This window comes from Nomia melanderi, chromosome 8, assembly GCF_051020985.1.
Source record: "Nomia melanderi isolate GNS246 chromosome 8, iyNomMela1, whole genome shotgun sequence".
NCBI classification, from domain to species: domain Eukaryota; kingdom Metazoa; phylum Arthropoda; class Insecta; order Hymenoptera; family Halictidae; genus Nomia; species Nomia melanderi.
The window spans coordinates 18487587-18504700 of NC_135006.1; the positions used below are offsets into that span (position 1 = coordinate 18487587).

At 49.5% G+C, this 17114-nt stretch overlaps 3 protein-coding genes across 6 annotated transcripts in view; 1 reads left to right on the plus strand and 2 right to left on the minus strand.

The window, feature by feature from the left end:
- Positions 1-31: 31 nt before the first annotated feature.
- Positions 32-1748, minus strand: LOC116427316 (trans-2,3-enoyl-CoA reductase Sc2). Its single transcript, XM_031977503.2, has 5 exons — positions 1600-1748; positions 1460-1507; positions 832-1142; positions 359-768; positions 32-287 (listed from the first exon to the last, which is right to left on the minus strand). The coding sequence occupies exons 1-5, from the start codon at positions 1603-1605 to the stop codon at positions 160-162; spliced, it is 903 nt and encodes a 300-aa protein (XP_031833363.1). The 5' UTR covers positions 1606-1748; the 3' UTR covers positions 32-159.
- Positions 1720-17114, minus strand: part of LOC116427318 (Mediator complex subunit 20) — a 92819-nt gene continuing 77424 nt past the window's right edge. Inside the window, exons 4-7 of one of the 3 annotated variants that reach the window (XM_031977505.2) lie at positions 5155-5411; positions 2917-3027; positions 2774-2834; positions 1720-1851 (exon numbers count right to left, since the gene is read on the minus strand). In XM_031977505.2, coding sequence (XP_031833365.1) covers positions 1844-1851; positions 2774-2834; positions 2917-3027; positions 5155-5411 — 437 coding nt within the window. In that variant the 3' untranslated portion in view covers positions 1720-1843. Of the gene's footprint in view, positions 1852-2009; positions 2860-2916; positions 3028-5154; positions 5412-17114 lie in introns of those variants that run through there. The other 2 variants (XM_076370258.1, XM_031977504.2) reach the window with 2 other exon arrangements.
- LOC116427315 (facilitated trehalose transporter Tret1-2 homolog) overlaps positions 11951-17114 on the plus strand; it is a 68964-nt gene continuing 63800 nt past the window's right edge. The window contains exon 1 of one of the 2 annotated variants that reach the window (XM_076370256.1): positions 11951-13942. The gene's annotated coding sequence lies outside the window, so the exon portion shown is untranslated. The remainder of the gene's footprint in view (positions 13943-17114) is intronic. The other variant, XM_076370257.1, reaches the window with a different exon arrangement.

Below are 17114 nucleotides of genomic sequence, written 5' to 3' on the forward strand. Positions count from 1 at the left end.
ATCGACGTATACAAGTACGGTAGAACAACGATTCCCATGTAAATTATTTATTCAAATAATAATAAAAATATAAGTAACAAAATCCAGAGATCTTAGAAATACGAGGCTAATATAATTACCAATGTTACACGTCCCTAAATTGATATTACTGCCAAGTATTTAGAGCAAAAATGGAAAGATGGATTTCCTGTTTTTCGGATAGTTGGGAAATTCTTTCTTGTACGCCTTATGCTTTCCTAATGCCCAGACAGTCATCTGATACGCACCCGCGAGAGTGAACAAACCAGCTGAAACGAACAATTATAGTATAATCTTGTACGTTACTCTCCTCTCGACAAACTAGAATCTACGTTCGTACCTGGAAGACAAGAGGTCATGATGGTGAAACCGATCCAACTGCCAACTTCGTAAGTATAGTTTGGACACGAAACCAGATTAAATAGGAACGTGAATGGATTCGAAGTAGCTACAGGTATCTTCCTCACTGTAGATCCTGCTGGTCTCAAATTCCTTAAAGCTAAATGAATGCTCAGGTTGCCCAGTTCGCACAGCGCAAACATTACTACTCCCACGTTGAATTTCAGTTTGTTAGGTGGCGTGTACAGTGGGTGGTTTACATGGTAGGCCACGTACGCGGCGAACAACCAATAGTAAGAGGAATTTTTGAAAAGATTGCGCAACGGCATCGTCGCGTGGCTAAATCGGTGCACGAACAATGTTTCCAGTAGCCTCTTGGCGTAATGTATGGTCCAACAAATAGCTGCAACGCTAAAGTTTTATACGTTCAGAGATTTATCATTAAATTCTACTACGCGCGTTAAATAGACTTACTTTACAGTTTCGTCGACCTTGGATGTTACGACATCGCCATAAAATATCCATGGGCGATTGTATATCCACAAGTATAAGACTAAGGGACCGGCGTATTCCACGAGGAATACAGATTTCCAACTGATTTGCGGTCCAAGATCTTTTAAATATAACTTCCCACCGTCGCCAATGGACAAACTTTGCAGCGTGTCCGAATCTGCTACAGCTTTCCCTTTCGGATCTAGTCTCAAGCTTTGTCTATGAACGTGCGGTGCTTTCTTTAACTTATGTAACTCTTCCTTAACTTCTTTAATGGTAGTAGTTGGCTTTACCTGAATGTATAAATGAAATAATACGTCAACTCGCAAAAGATACATCAATATGGAAATTTATGGTAAAACCATCTTATCGGAAATTTAAAGTAGAGCACAGTTTTACGAACAACTCTATACAATTTGAGTTGTGAAAAGTTATTTTCACAACCGTCCGAAGAGAGTTATTCCACTGTACATAAATTAAAACTACTCGAGGTACAGCTTGTAAATATCTTCTACGTGAACAGTAATCGTAAGTTAACTGTAAAAGCTCTACATCGGATGCAACCTGATCATTTCCTGTTGGACTTTGTCATTAGATGTTTACTACTTACGGACACATTGGCCACGAACTTGGATGACTTTGCAGTCAATATTTGAATCTAAAAAACAATAGAAGTACTTGATTACGAAAACCGGTTTTTAAGGGAAATAGTTTGTTGTAAGGAATAATAGATATTTCGTTGATAAATACCTCCATTATTGCTCGAAATTTGTTCGATACGTGGCAGTTCAACGACGAAAAACCGACTCGCGATGACCACGCTTCGAGCGTACTGTAATACTGCGCCAACGATCACGGCTTGCGGCAGAACGCGGCGCTGTAATCGTCCGATCGTACGATTGCAGAAATATCTTCGAGCGACCAATGAAATTGTTTCGATTCTCTCGATTGTTAGATTCAGACACGACGGGATCGCGGAGCGTCTCTCGTTCGGTTAAAACGCTACATAAACATAAACGATTCCAGACTTTGAACGCTCATTACCGAGTACCGGATATATTCATGCTGATTTACATTTTCCAAGAGACAGATTCATAGATTACAATTACATAGTATCTTGTATCGTAGTTTATGTAAGTTCGGAGTAGAACTACACGAGATTCAGGACTATAATGCTCTTTATTTCAGCCTCGTTCGAAGGTTGTACGCACGAAAACAGTTGAAGAATATAATACATGGAAAGAGAAGATATATATTTTTGAATCTGTTCAAGCGGTTGGTATTTTTCCGACAACTTCATAGATTCCGATTACGCGTATTTAGATCGTTTGTACGCGCACACACGGTAACCCGTTTCAACACGTTTCCATATAAAGTGGACCCGTTTCATAATTAACCCGATACGCAGGGTTAACGTAATTGCATATCTGCGGTGTCATTCGTTTCTAAAATTATTCACATTTCCAGTGCAAACAGATTCACGGTGAGAAAGACTTAAAGGTGAATTTCACAGAGCTACACGTATAGATACATACATGTACATACGTATACATTACAGATTTATACTCTGCGACAACAGTAAAAGGCAACGGTAAAATGCAAATAATCCAAGAATCCAAGACTTTGAAACACATCAACGTTGGAATGTTTATCGGTGTAGTATGCAGATTGCTTTTTTATCGATAAGATGCATCGCTCGAATAAAGAATTACCAACGTAAACTCGGTGGGAAAGTGTATCGCATCTGGTACAGATGTCGCCATCGATTCAAAGTCGCACACGTACATCGAAGGTGGATAGTTTAATGATCCGAAGTGGATAGTTTAGAATGTTCGAATCGTTGTCAAATAATATTTTCGATTCGATATTACGTACACTGAGTCGGTATTAGCTTAAATCACGCCCGTGGCCTTTCTGTACTGACCGAAATGTTCCAAATATTGTTGTATGGTGTCCAACGGCTGATAAATATCGTTCATCCGGTTCTAGAGGCGCAACAATTATAGAAATCTTTAAAAAACGACTGCTAGAAAACTTTAAACGAATCGACTACGATGAAACGATTACCTGCAAATATTGCGGCGCTTGATTGGACACTGTGGGTCCAAGGAAACCCTGCAAGAATTCCCGCATCAACTCCCACGAACTTCCGGGAACAACGCAGGGTCTGTATTCAACCTGCGGAAAACATTAAAGGCAACAACGTATCATAATAAACGAACGATAATGGAGTTCAATTAAGGAAGAATATCATAGCGGTAAAACGTTTCCTCCCTTTTATTTCGACGCGAGACGGCCGAAGAATGGCGGACATGTAGACAAACGCTCTTTGCGCAACGCTCGGCTCGGAAATGGCACTTTTGCCGGATCATTGGCTGACCAGAATGAAAACGAGAGGAAGAAACAAATGAGAATGGGTGTATATCGGTGTGCGTTCTCTCGAGCGTTGCGCTTTATTCTTTCCATGAAAGAAGGGAACCTTGCCGGATATAAACCGTCTATGGCAAATAACGCCTCGGTTATTAAACATTATTCGACTGTCGTTTCTCGTTTCGATCAAACAACGCGTTCCTCGGCGTCCTTCCGCGAACGTTAAATCCGTTACAGGCATTTGCCGTGCCGCGTATCCTGTTAACAGGATCGGTACATAGAAACCGACAAGTGCATATTTTCAGTTCAAACAATGGAAAGTTTCCGACTGGTTTTCCCGGTGCATTCGTGCCGATTCGAGAGAGGAATATTTGCGAATATGGCACGCGAAGTTTAGTCGACACACGCGAAACTGCGGAAACTGCGGAAACTGCGGAAACTACGGAAAATACGTGCTACGTTCCGATCACGATAAATCCACGAAAGGATAGACCGACGAAACGACGCGTCGCTCTTTCAGTTGGTTTTCCCCGCTGATCAAGATCTTTGGGCCGGTCGGTGCCAAGAAGGATCAGCTATCGCTTCGATCTGGACCGCCGGCTTTTCAACGGTTGCATAAACGTCGCGTCCCGAGAAGCTCCTCGCGAGCGTACCGATCTTGCGCGACCCCTTCCGCTTGGATCTTTCGTGCCGGCGAGAAGTTTCGCGAGCGCGAGTAAACCGCACCTAATTTACCGAATTTACCGAATTTACCGAATTTACCGAATTTCGGAAACCGAAACAGACTATTAGCGAGATATTTGCGATCCTATTCCCTTTACGCCCGTTCGTACGAGTAAACGGTTTCCGAACGGTACGCCGATAAAAGCTGTTTTATGGGAACGCGCGGCTTCTTTCTATTAATTCGAACAGGGGATGACAGTTCGGTGTTACCTCGCGTTCCCTCGCAACGCAGCGTCGCGTCGTTTTTCTTCTCTACGGAGAAACGGAGCGGACACCGAGTTCAAGGCAGACCGTGAGTTAAAGGCAGTCGGCGGACCCCGACGCCGTAGTATTTCTCCGGTGAAATGAATGGGGGAACCGGGGGTTTATCGTAACGTATTCGACGTCGTGGGAGGGTACAAACAGCGCCGTTACCGATACGAATGGCCGACGGATCGCTTGGAGGCCACGTAGCCCGGCACATTCCTCCGACACGAACAGCTCCGAGCCTCGGTAGAACGGAAGTCCTTGTCGGCCATTGCCGCTGTAATAGCGCTCGCACCGGCAACAATTCGCTCGCGGGTCTAAGCTCGCGGAACGCAGAAGAGGAACGTTTCTTTCGTTGCCGATCCGAAAGAAAGAAATACGCGTCGCGACGCGAGGTTCTAGGCTGCGGGGATAAGGGGGAACCAGGCATCTGTTCCGTTTTAAATCGCAGTTCCGGCCTGGGTGTCTGCAACTTTTCAAACGCGCGCAAACTTTTCTCTTCGCCGAGGGTTCGCGAGGGGTGGACGGAGCAAAGATAATCGGTCGAACGAATAATCGCGGCAGATGTCTGGCCCGGGGGGATTTTCGTGCAACTCGTTACGAGGTACAGCGACTCGTCCGCGCGAACCCTCGGAAACGGAGCGAAACGGAGCGAAACGGCCGCCGCGTTAACCGACGATCAAATCCGAGGAAAATAGATTTCAGCCGGCCGCTTCCGGATACGTCGTGGCTGTTGCGGGACTCGTCGTCGTCGTCGTCGTCGTCGTCGTCGTCGTCGTCGTCGTCGTCGTCGTCGTCGTCGTCGTCGTCGTATCGATCGACACGATGCGCGCCGCGGCTATTGATTGCTAGCGCACGCGGAAGGGACCGACCAGTGCCTCTGCTCTCTTGGTTCCGGTTGAAAACAATCGAAGAACGGTCAATCGAACGTTCGCGCGTTCGATAGTTGGTCGAGTGGTAACTTACTTCGACCAGAACACCTTTGAAATTCTGATTGATGGTGACGCTGCCGAGCTTCACGCAGAAATCGCCGATCTCGAACCGCGGCCCCTTCGACTCCATCTTCTGCATTTTGTTCGTGTAGATGCTGGACATCTTGTACATGAGCAGGTCGAACAGGCCGTCCGCTATCAGCGGCACCACTTTATTTCCGGACTCGAGGATCGCGAACACCGAGGCCGGTTGCTCGGAGTTGTGCAGCACGTGAAGGGTCCTTTGCACGCCTGAAACGACCAAACGATTTCATCGTTCTTATTATCCGGCGGCAATGGAAATAATTGGCTTTTCCGAAAAAGAAGCTCCGTTGCAGCGATACGACTGTATCATTTGGAATTCAGCCGTTAGACGGAACGGTGGCGCGGAGCCTCACGAGGGACGATGCACGCTCGCCCTCGGCATGCTCCGAGTAATTCCTCTTTACACGTCGTGTATCGCCGAAACTTTGACGGAAATTGAAATTCGGACGCGTCCGACTTCCTCTCGAGAGTCGTAACGTCGTCGAGAATAAGTATCATTATTTTCACCGATACCACCTGTACGCGTACGAGTGTAATATAATTGGAAAATAAACTAAAATCATCATAGAGGAGGAGGAGGATATTAAAGGTAGAAGACACAGTTCTACGAGGTTGCACGATCGGCGCCGTTAATTACGCAAGCCCGTTCGGATGGTCCGGTTCAAAGAAAAATCGCGTGGTTCGCGATACCGCAGGACCGATGCATTAAAACGGAAATGCAGACCGAACCAGATTACCGTCCGACCATTTATGTCTTCGAGTTGCGGTTTTTTCCGGACAACATCCGTAGCTTTCGTTCCACCGAAACATTCTATTACGCGATAGTTCAAAATGCGTTGCCGCCCGATACCGGAATAGTTTTTTCATCGAAACCTCTATCTTACTCGCCGGAAGTAGAGAAAGACAAATAATTTCTGAAAACATAAATGAACCGAAACCTGGCCCATTTCTCCGTCCCGGAAGAAGGTGGTTCGGTTCCGATGGGGTCCCGGAAAGCGCGCGTACTTGCGCACGCGCGCACCATCGCGTGCACCGGACGGATTAATGCCGGACAGTTTCGCAACATACGATGTGCGAACTGCGCTGAATATTCATAATTGATCGGCGCAACCCCTCACCTGGTTCGTCCACATAATGGCCGGTGTATCGCCGCGTGCAACCTTCGCCGTATGAATTATTTATGGGGTGAATTTAACGCGCACCCTCCCTCCCTCCCTCCCTCCCTCTCGCACCATCCCCGCTCAATGACACAATCCTTAATTGCAGATCACGAGAGCCGCGGACAGTTTTATGCTTGTTAATTCTACACCGATTACGCAGTTATTTATCGCCATGCCGGTCGTTTAGTATCGCGACGGCGATCAACTTTCGAGCGTACCTACGCTTCGCTCGATCACATCGAGAAGGAAATGTCTGTCTCGATTTCGGATTTTTCCGACTATCACGCGTACGCGAGTACTAGTTTTTCAAGTTATCATTGACGCATCGGATACAGATTCGCGAATCGCGAACGCGAATTAACGAACAGCAGGGATCGCGTACGGCTCTGCGACGCGCCGCATGCCGCATTCCGCAACGTCTGCATCGCGCGTATCCGCTGCTCCGTTTACACCGATGCAGGACTCGTAGGAGTCGCAGGCGTGCGAGGATCAACGGCCAGTAACATCTCGGTGTAACAACTTCGAAATAAATCTATCGATCAGCCGGGCGGCCGGGCAGCCGAGCCGCCGGCCCGTCGAGCGGGTCAAGGAACCCGCGCAATGGAAATTCGAAACCTCGAGGATGCACCTGTACACGAAGTTGAATTACGTTCTCCTCGAATGAAAAGAAGCCCGAGAGTGGACGCCGAATGAACCTATCCTTGCAGTGTTTTCTTTGAATCGAAACTAAACGAAATATCTTAGTAAGTAAAAGTAAAAGGAACGAATTTTTTCCTAATAAATTGCAGCAGACAAATTTGATGTTTACGCGGAGATAGACCGGGTTGCGTAATTGGCGTGTTCCGAAGGAAATTTCTAAATAAGATTCCTTTTCCGACACCGGTGAGCCTGGCTCATAATTTACGTCGAGAGTAAGGATCCCGCAATAACGAAGGTCGAAGGTGAGCTACGAGTGACCATGGACCATTAGAAGGCGGCCGTAATCGAGGGTATCGGGTATTCGATCGGTGCCCGCGCTCGCAGCTCTTGCTCTTGCTCGCAGCTCTTGCTCGTAGCCCGTGCAGCTTGCAATTGCGGCGGCTCGTTATCGAACCGCACGCGTCCGACAACCGTGAAACAGGCGTCATAAGAAACACCGGTTAGCTACGAATTACGAGGATAAAGCCTGCCGGTCGCCGATCCTTCCCTCGACGTTTGCCTATCGGATAGTTCGATTATCGAATAATCATCGTAACGTTGTTATTTTCAGAAGAAATCTATTCGACGAGATTATACTACCTGGAGATTCGAGAGATACACGGATAAAATATTCTTTGCGAAACGTAACGCGGACGATGTTGGCGTTTATACGGATACCGACGAAACGCACTGCCCGGCGGTCGAATAGAAATACGAATCGCTAACCGATAAATTGCTACCGATAAATCCACGGTAGTTCATAAACGAATTCGTATCCGGTCGAGTTTCGAACGAACGATCGCGAGGTTGAGATCGCGAGTTGTCTTTGTCCGCGGGTATCTGCCGCGCGAATCGAATTTCGGCCCTCGTCCGAAGCTCTCGTTCCTTTTCCGACTCGGTTCCGCCCGTCCCGCTGTATCGTACTCGCCGCAGAGAAATTATTAACGAACCGCCGGCGTAGCACGATGAACGGCCGAATTATTTGCCCGATAAATCAGTCGAGTGTTTTCGGAACGCGGAGCCGTGCTCGCCGTTGCTCGCCGTTGCTCGCCGTTGCTCGCCGTTGCGCCGCGACGAATTAACACGCACCGCGAGCCCGGAATTCGATTTATTGTCCCGTGATAGCGCGGACTCCGCTGCTACCAATTTCGGACGTCCATGATAAAATATCGGCCACTGTTCCCGCGTGTTTTCCCCGGAATTTCCAACTGATTTCGCTTTCGAATCACCGCCAGTGATTCCCACCGTACTCGACGATATAGCGCTAACGCTTCGCGTCGACTGTTTCGCCAATTATGCGATGATCGTACTGCTTTTTCTCCGGTAGGAAACTATCGTTGGAATTTCCTATGGAATTTTTCGATACCGGCAGCGTTTCGATTCGGGCCGCGCGTTTCAACGTCGGTTGTTCGATTTGGCAGGAAGGCTGCAACTTTATCAAACAACACGGCCGAGACATTTCTATCGACGAGCTCGCGAAATCAACGAGCAGAAAGATCTTCTTCTTGTTTCTCCGTTCGCCGGGAAAATCCATGGATATATCGGGTTTAGAAAGTTTCAGCGGGCGAATCGTCGATCGGGTGGCGGCATCTGGAACTTTTAATAAAGCGATCGCTCCCCCTCTCTCTCTCTCTCTCTCTCGCTGACGAGCGCGCGCGATGGGTTTCCAGCCCGGGACAAGAGAGTGACCCTGCTTTTCGCAACTTTCTCTTTCAATCCGGAGCAGCCCCGGATCAGCCCAGAACCAGCCCCGGCCAGCCCTTAAACCACCGACCGCGTTCCCTTCGATTATACGACCCCGTAAGGGTATTTGTTCGAATAGTTCGCCGAACTATTGACTTTGATAATAATGTTGGAGCTTAAGGAGCAAGTTCGAACGATGTCGGAGAAGTTGGAACGGGTTGCTGATCGATAAAGAGCCTGCTCCTGGCCTCCTCTCCTCCCATTGCCCCCGCGATTTTTAATTTCACGGTGTCTCGACAGCCACTTCGAGGTCCCTTGCCCCGAACGCTATCCGATACAGAGACCACCTATACGATCCGCTCAATCAATTTTAAGGAAACTGTTACTTTTCAACGTGAACGACAGCCGTCGGTAATATAAAAGAACACGCGAGTTCCGGCCTCGAAGGAAACGAGTCGCTCGATCCGGTGCGACGATACGGACTACTTTTCGAAAAGTTTCGACCGAATCGGATACTCGAACGATCTTCGAGGCGGCACGAAAAGCGCGTGCACCTCGAAAACTCGTGACAAATTGCCGCCAGAGCGGAAGGTTAATCGAGAAAAGTACCGCGTCCCAGACTCGCGATTCGTTCCGGCGCACGGAATTAGTTCCACCGAAGATCATCCTCCGCCTCGTCCGCGATACCAGACTCGGAGGGTCGTCGCCGCAACCTACCCTTTTCTCTCTTCCCGATCCTCTTTCTCTGCCAGTCATCACCCTTAGTTTGTCACGCGAACAGCACGAACAGCGATTCCATTGTATTTTCTATCCGTGTCCCCTCGCGGCACGGGGTCGAGAGCGAAGAATCTCTGCGGGACCGACCAAAACGGGGGACAAAGTGTGCTCATTGTCGAGCAATTTATTCCGCATTCGGATCGCGACCGATAGGTAAAATCGTTTCCTGGCCCGTCTTTCGAACAGAATCCTGGAATCGGCGTTTTATCACGGTGTTCGATTCGCTATGGTTTTCCGCAACGCGGCCCCATGATTCCGCTCGGTGGATCGTGCCACCTCGTCGTTGGGTCAGTCGTCGCTTTCATCGTTGTCGAATGTAAGGGGCGATGCGACTGGAAATCGAGGAAAGGGTACTCGAGAATAATTCTCGAAACAATATCCGTGGACGAAACGAACGCTACGAATAGAATCGGATAACCGTCGACCAGACTAATTCGAGTTATTCAAAGTTCAGTTGAAAACTCGGGCAACCGTGAAATTGGCTTACGAATCGCTTGCTCTTCGCGGCACGCACTCTCGCGGGTCAATCCTATCGATCCAGCAATGAATAATTTCCGAAACGATTCGAACCCGACTGCGTCTCGCAACGCGAAACGTGCCATTAAGTTCGTTTTTCGAGGTAATTGCCGGGGGGGGGGGGGGGTGGACACGACCGAACGGACAACGCGATTCCATCGAAAAGCAAAAAATATCCATGGAATTTTCGTGCAGCCCAGTCGCTTTGAACGAGCGAGTCTAATCGGGTTTGTTATCCTAGCTCGCAGCAGAGGAGCTTCCGTGTGCTAATTGCTACGTTGATTCCATTGTACAGGTTCACGGTAATTTTATCGCTGCTTCGAAGGCAACTTTACGCCGTACGCCATACGCCATACAACAGCGACGGGATTATACACCGGTTTCCCGGGGAAACGCGTTTCGAGGGCTCTTTGTTCCATTATCGATAACTTCCCCTTAGAGGAGACGGCTCAACGACGAACGATTTTTCATCGTTTCTGAACGGAACTTTCCAGTGTTCCGCGAGAAACGGTAAAAAATTGCACGTTCTTACTGCCGTCAAAGATGAACTACGACTCTTCGAGAACGAATTTTTATTGTTAATCGACGGTGGCCGTACTACCATTTAAATAGATCAGAATTTTCCGGCTCGCGTCGGGCTAATAAACGGTTCCGACAAACAGTTTTCCCAACGACCGAATCAGCGATGAAAGTGGGAGAATATTTTCGAGTTCGCGAGTCGACGACTGTCGTTTCGCCATCGAAGGGAAAATTGGAGTTTTAGGTAGGGTCATGGCATGACGAACGATCGAACGAGCGCGCAAAAGGGTTTGATCGAAGACGGACCGAGTCCGTGGTCGTTTCGACGTCTCGACGTCTCGACGCGACGTCTCGACGTCGGCGTTCCGCGCCGACAGACCGATCGTAGGATGGGGCGAGCGTTGCGCAGGGGGTTTCCGTGCGCGATGCCACAGCCAACCCGACTGGTAGCTATCTAGGGGGCTGTTTTCTCCCTCTCAGTTGGCCGCGATTCAGCGCCGGGTGTACGTCCCGCTCGTCGCGGGCTCAGGACCGACCGACGCGCGAAACAAACGGGAATAGACGTCGCAATTTCGCGGGTTCGCGCGTTCTCCTCGTCCTCGTCCTGTCCACGATTCAACCGCGTTCGACTCGCCCTCCTCGACGGTGCACCATCATCGGCACAGACGACAGGAAACCTCCGGAACCGTGTCGGTCGGACCAGTGAGAACAAACCAACGGGATCCAACGGTCTCCTTCTACGATCGAAAGAATCTCCGGTGACTTTCGCGCGACGAGTGCATCGCGTCCGATCGGTCCTTGTGAACCTGCCGTTCGAACCTCTTTTCCGTTTCTTCGCGATCGATCCCAAGGGAAATCTGCGTTCGATCGAGCGGACGACTCGATTCGAAGAATCATTTAGGATCGCGGCCGGGAGGGCTGTTTCCGGGTGACGCTGCCAGGGAAGATTGATTACGTTAAAGAGGAACTGGCGCGCGATCGCGTTCCCGTTCTCGTTACGATCGGGCCGCGTTACCAGCCCCGCGAATCAATTCTACGCTGCGCCAGTACGTGCCGGTGTGTTCGCAGGGCTCGCGTCTTCCCTGGAGAAGAGGAGACTTCTCGGCAGGCGAGTCGCGAGTCGCGAGTCGTCGGTTCGGAGGGGTGGATCAACGGATAACGGGCAACCCGAGGTGCTTTCTCCGCCGGTGACCCTGCGAATTCGCTTGGGAAAAAATCGATGAAAACCAGTTCCCTTTCTCTTCGTCAGCTGCGGGACCGAGTCGCTCTCGCGAGGATCGTCCCTTTTATCAAATTCGTACAAGAACGACCACCGCCGACTACCGCACACCGGAGTCCTCGATTTCTTTCGGTGCTTTCCGATTCGTTTGATCCTCGGAAGGACAGTCGAAGGGATGCGAGGATTCGGGAATGCTCTTGGACCGACGATCGATCGCATCTTCGACGATAATTGGGAAAGCCGAGGGCAGCTAGCTACCAGAGGCTTAGTTGCTCCTTGTTCCTTGATAATGCGTCGTGAAACGGTCGCCGAGTGCTCCCAGCTACCGGATCGTTGTCTCGAACGCGAAAGGCACGCGTGACTCCTTCTCTACGCACGGTCGATGTTCCTGCTTGTCTGCCAACGGACAAATCCAGGTTTCGTACATTCCATGATATTCGCACGATCCTATTTTATTGTATTCGGAATTAATCGCGGCAAGCGATACAACGTCGCCAAGAGGAGAAACGAAGATTCGTCATCGGTGCCAGGTTCACCGAGAACAAATCTACACCGATCGGAAGGGATGTTCCTCGAGAAAAGGAGAAATGGTTAACAGCAAAACCATCCGGGATAAAACGCGTGTCGAACATGCACGGTTTTAGTAGGTCACCAACTGGAGTAGAAGAAAGTTCATAACTTGGGAACTTGAGGATGCACTGCGTCAGCGAGTCCACCGAGTCCACCGAGTTCACCGAGAGCACCGAGAGCACCGACAGCACCGACAGCACCGACAGCACCGACAGCACCGACAGCACCGACAGCACCGAGAGTACCGGGCGGAACGCGCACCGCGTAAACATCGTTCCGGGAAATTCATTCGTTTGCTTGGCACGCTCAGAAAAATCATTCGACTGAAAATCCTGAATCGGATCGATTTCCTCGAACAACCGGAGATTTCCACTATTACGCGAGAACGAGTCACGGTCGCGACAATGTCGGGATATCGGTAGCGAATCGATTCGAAGAGGAAGACGCGTTTACGATTATTTCGGAGGATAAACGCTAAAGAGTGGAACGAATGCCGAGAAAGCGCGAGTCTCGTAAGAATCGCCTATCCCATCGGGTACGGGATTCCCGATAATTGGAACACCGTCGAGGAGTTTGCTTTTGACAAAGCAGCGGAACGGTAAACAGATACTTGGATATCGAAGGATAAATTTGTTTCAGCGGAGATCCGAAGCGAAACGACGGAACGACGGAACGACGCGACGATGGAACGACGAATACTATCGAAAAATGAAAAATAAAATGTTCCGGGGTGCAGTTCTCTCTGTGATCTCGTTAAATAATTAGTTTCGAGAGGGAAGCGATCTCGGTAACTCGAAGATAAATTCGTTTCCGAGCTCTCCTGGAAATTTCAAGTGGAATCCAGTACTTCGTTTTCGAAACGAATGGAAAAGTCAATCTCGCGGGAGAGGACGATTGATGGATCGGTAATAAATCAGTCCGCGCGTTCTGGTGAAAGTTCCGAGTGGAATCGAGTATTCGGCGAGATAAACTTCTAGATACCTTGTAACGTTAAAAATCCGACGATAGATCGACTATTCTGCTGGACTTGGTACTCCCCGGTTTTCAGTGTAATTCGGATCTTGGGCGATAAAATCATCGGACGAAGAGGAACAAACGATCCTCCGCGAGGCGATCAAATAAAATCAGCGAATAAAATCCCGAGCACGCATCGTTCTTCGCAACGAAGCGCGAGAGAAAAGTAAATTAGGAGACATCGCGGCTTATCGGATAGGTAATAAATCGATCGACGCGTTACAGTGAAAGTTGAAAGTGTAACCTAAGGGTTTCGTCGGGGAATCCCGAAGGAACGGAGCACCGCGCGCCTAAACTTGAAAGATAAGTCGCCGCGAGTAGCCGGGAGTTGCAAAGCCAAGGACGAATCGATTCGCAGGTTCGCGGAGAAGGTTCAGAGTGCAATGGAACCGCAGCGGCGTCACGTTCCGAGTGAACTCCGATGCCAATAGCGGGGCTGGCGGCGGCGCGTCTTGTCGAAACCGGGGCGAGTTGATTAATCGGTACTGCGGATACGTCGACGAGTCGATACAGCCGTATTCGTCCGCATGATTATCAACAGTTTCATCCTTTCCTCGTCGTGCACCGCTAGATTCGATGATGCCGAAGAGGCTCGTGGAAAGGCAAGCACAACCCCGCGCCACGATTCCGTGGAATCGCGAACGATCGAGTACACGGACCCTTGGTCGCAAACAATGCGTAGTCCTCCAATTAGACGAGAAACATCCGAGACACGCGTATTCCATACGTATCTACATACTTATTTATTCGTTTATTCGTCCGGAAGGTATTCGGTCATTTTTGCCACTTTATAGAAATTTCACACTCAGAGATAGACACGGAGATTTTCCCTCGTTTCGCGTTGCGTGGAGTTTATCGGCCGATTTAATGGTCGTCGAGAGGGTTATTGATTCGCGCGAACCAGGAACCAGGAACGCTGATGGGCTAGGAGAACCGTGGCCATCTTCCGCGCGTACCATGGAGAGAGAGCCTTTCGTTTCTCGTTGCAGGATCGATCGATGAATTTAATCTGCGCAAACAACGGATAGTCCATCGTTATCAACACCAGCCACGGATCTTTGTTTTTCATCCCCCTCCGCGTGATCTGGGACGATGGCTCGCACCTTGCACCCCGCCGCGCCATTTTCAATTCGGTTTCCCTAGATTTCCTTCTCATCCTCGACTCAACGATCGTACGTGCAAGGAAATAGTCCTCTCGGAATTATCCGTTTTTCGAGTCGAACTTTGGCTCTATTATTCGGATTACTTTGGTCCTCTTCAGGGCTGGAACACTCGCGAGTTTCGAATCCCGAAACTTCCTGCAACTTTCCATCCGAAGCCGATTTACGCGAGACGAACTGCGAGCCAATTTTGCTCGATCACGTATAATCAAGCGCACAGAGAGAGAGAGAGAGAGAGAGAGAGAGAGAGAGAGAGAGAGTTTTCTCTCGTTTTCTTCGGCTACGTCTTCACCACGCCTCTCCGAGCCGAACACCAACAACGGTGCACTTCGCTGCTCTGCGGCTGACAGTTAAATTATTTAACAATTACGTACGGTAGCAAATGACTATCATCTGTCTGGACTATTAATCAACTCCCCGATCGATTGTAACTCGATGCGGTGGTTCACCGGTCGCGTTGCATCCCTTGTATCTTGATAACGGCAAGAGAATAGTAGACGAAAAGTTTGAAACTTCTCAAACATCGAAGCTATCGTCGAAGCATCGATTACTTTCGAACGAACCATAGATGGAAACTTTACTAATTGCAAGCCTGATGCGACGATAGTCGATTGCTCGTTGATATTCTTCTGTTCACCTTTAGAGCCTTCGAATTTTCCCCCGATCGTTGATGCATCAAAAATATTCTCGATCCTCTCTTCTCGAACACGTTCGACGAATCGGCCGCGAAATTCCCCTAGAGGCGAACAATAATTTCAATGAATCACCGGTGCAGATACTACTGATTTAATGCGCGGCTTAATCTAGGCGCTGACACTTTCAGCGCGCGTCTCGCGATGAGTTACGGCAATTCACGCGCAAGACAGAATCCATTTACAACCGAGACATTTACGGATTACCGATGCACCGGGTGAAGCGCGTCGGTCGAACGGTATCAAAACTGTCTCGTAGAAATCGTCGGGTCGGAAAACCAATCGCGACCATCTCTCCCTCTCTCTTTCGCTCCTCGAGAATTTACAAGGACTATTTGTTTTGTAGGTTTCATTGAATTTTCTTTCTTCGCTCGATTCGAAACGCTTCGAGTAGTTTGAATCGGAGACACTCGGTAGGCAGGGTTATTCGTGCCCGGCACTGATACGTTCCCTTTAAAAGGGTCGCGCGACCGAAGACAAGAGCAAAGGGGCAATAACGCGCGATAGTTCTCGCGTACAGATTTCAACGCGAGTCTCTGCGACCGGTGTCGAGACGCGGCAGCGTCCATTTCCTAGAGTTTATAACGACGATAGCGCGTTCGGAAATAGCTTATCGATGTTAAAGGGCAGACGAATCGTTTTCCCAGTTTCGGTGATCTTGAATTACCCAGGCGGCTACTAGGAATTGCCCTCGAACCGATTGCGAGAGGAACGCACAGATGGACGAAAGGAGGGCGCCGCGTCGTCGCTCCTCCGCTTCTCCGCTTCTCCGCTTCCCCGCGTCGCCGGGTCGGGACCGAAAACCGCGCGTCGTTCGTTCTGCGTCGGCTTTGGGCGGGTCAAGATCACCGTGTCGCGGTCAGAAAATTCCTCGCTGCAACCCTCCTGACACACTTTTCGCGATGCGCAGCCTACGTCAGCTTCCAAACTAGTAACGACGTTAAGAATCAACAGTGGGTCAATTGTAACTCTCGCGAAACGTATTCTTCTCCGATCGAATATTTGGAAAAATATGAGGAAAATTGGACGCTCCTTCCAGATATATTTTCCGTACACTTCCTTTGAAGATTTCTTCGCGGTTTCGATCGATTCCGCGACTGCCACGCGTGTTCGGTCGATCCGAGTTTGGTGGCTGTGGCATTCGCGTTGCAATAAGCCGTAGGCTATTTGGCAGACCTACAGCGAAATTACACTAAAAAGTTCGCGCGACCGTTCTACCGTGGAGTTTATCTAGGCTGCAGTTTATAGAAGCTATTTCGGAAACTCGTTCTGGCGCGTCGCTGCAGTGGCAATTAGCTTTAGCATCGGGACAACGGAGAATGGCGTGGAGGTACGACGGAACAATAATACGATAGCTCGACGTTACGGAAGTAGGATGGTTGTAACGCCGCGCGGACCGAACCCGTATACGCAGGCATAATAATATGCTCTATTTGTTCGACAGATAAATCTGTAACGGAGTATCTGGTAGTATCTACTTGTCGGCTCAGAATATTATTCTAATATTCATATATTAGACTAATATTCGCGTTGCTTAGATTTCATCGGTGGCGATCGTTCGACGAGAGTCTGCCAGCATACGAGCAAAACGCGCGTCACATCCGATAGCGTCCCGTCCGTTCCCGTCGATACGAGTTTACAATCAAGCACGTGTTCTCGATGCAAATTCGGTCCACGCGTTATTCGACTCTATCGGAGACTCTCGCGTCTTCTTAGTCCGATCTCGCGGTTGCTCCTCCAGTTGATCCGACATTGCGTGGGCGCGGCTTAAGGTTCCTGTCCCGGGAAAAGAGGGATCGAAACTTTTCTACCCTGGCCGCCGCCGCCGCCGCCGCCGCCGCCGTCGGCATCGCCACCGTCGCGGAGGTTTTCATAACTTATTCCTGTACAAGTGACAGCGACACTTTGCGGAGGCTGGCAGC

Bases quoted from the DNA above. Each gene is read 5' to 3' on its own strand.
- LOC116427316 (XM_031977503.2), bottom strand. The intron at 769-831 runs GTAAGTCTATTT...ATAAAACTTTAG, and splicing joins AAGGTCGACGAAACTGTAAA to CGTTGCAGCTATTTGTTGGA. The intron at 288-358 runs GTACGAACGTAG...TGTTCGTTTCAG, and splicing joins CATGACCTCTTGTCTTCCAG to CTGGTTTGTTCACTCTCGCG.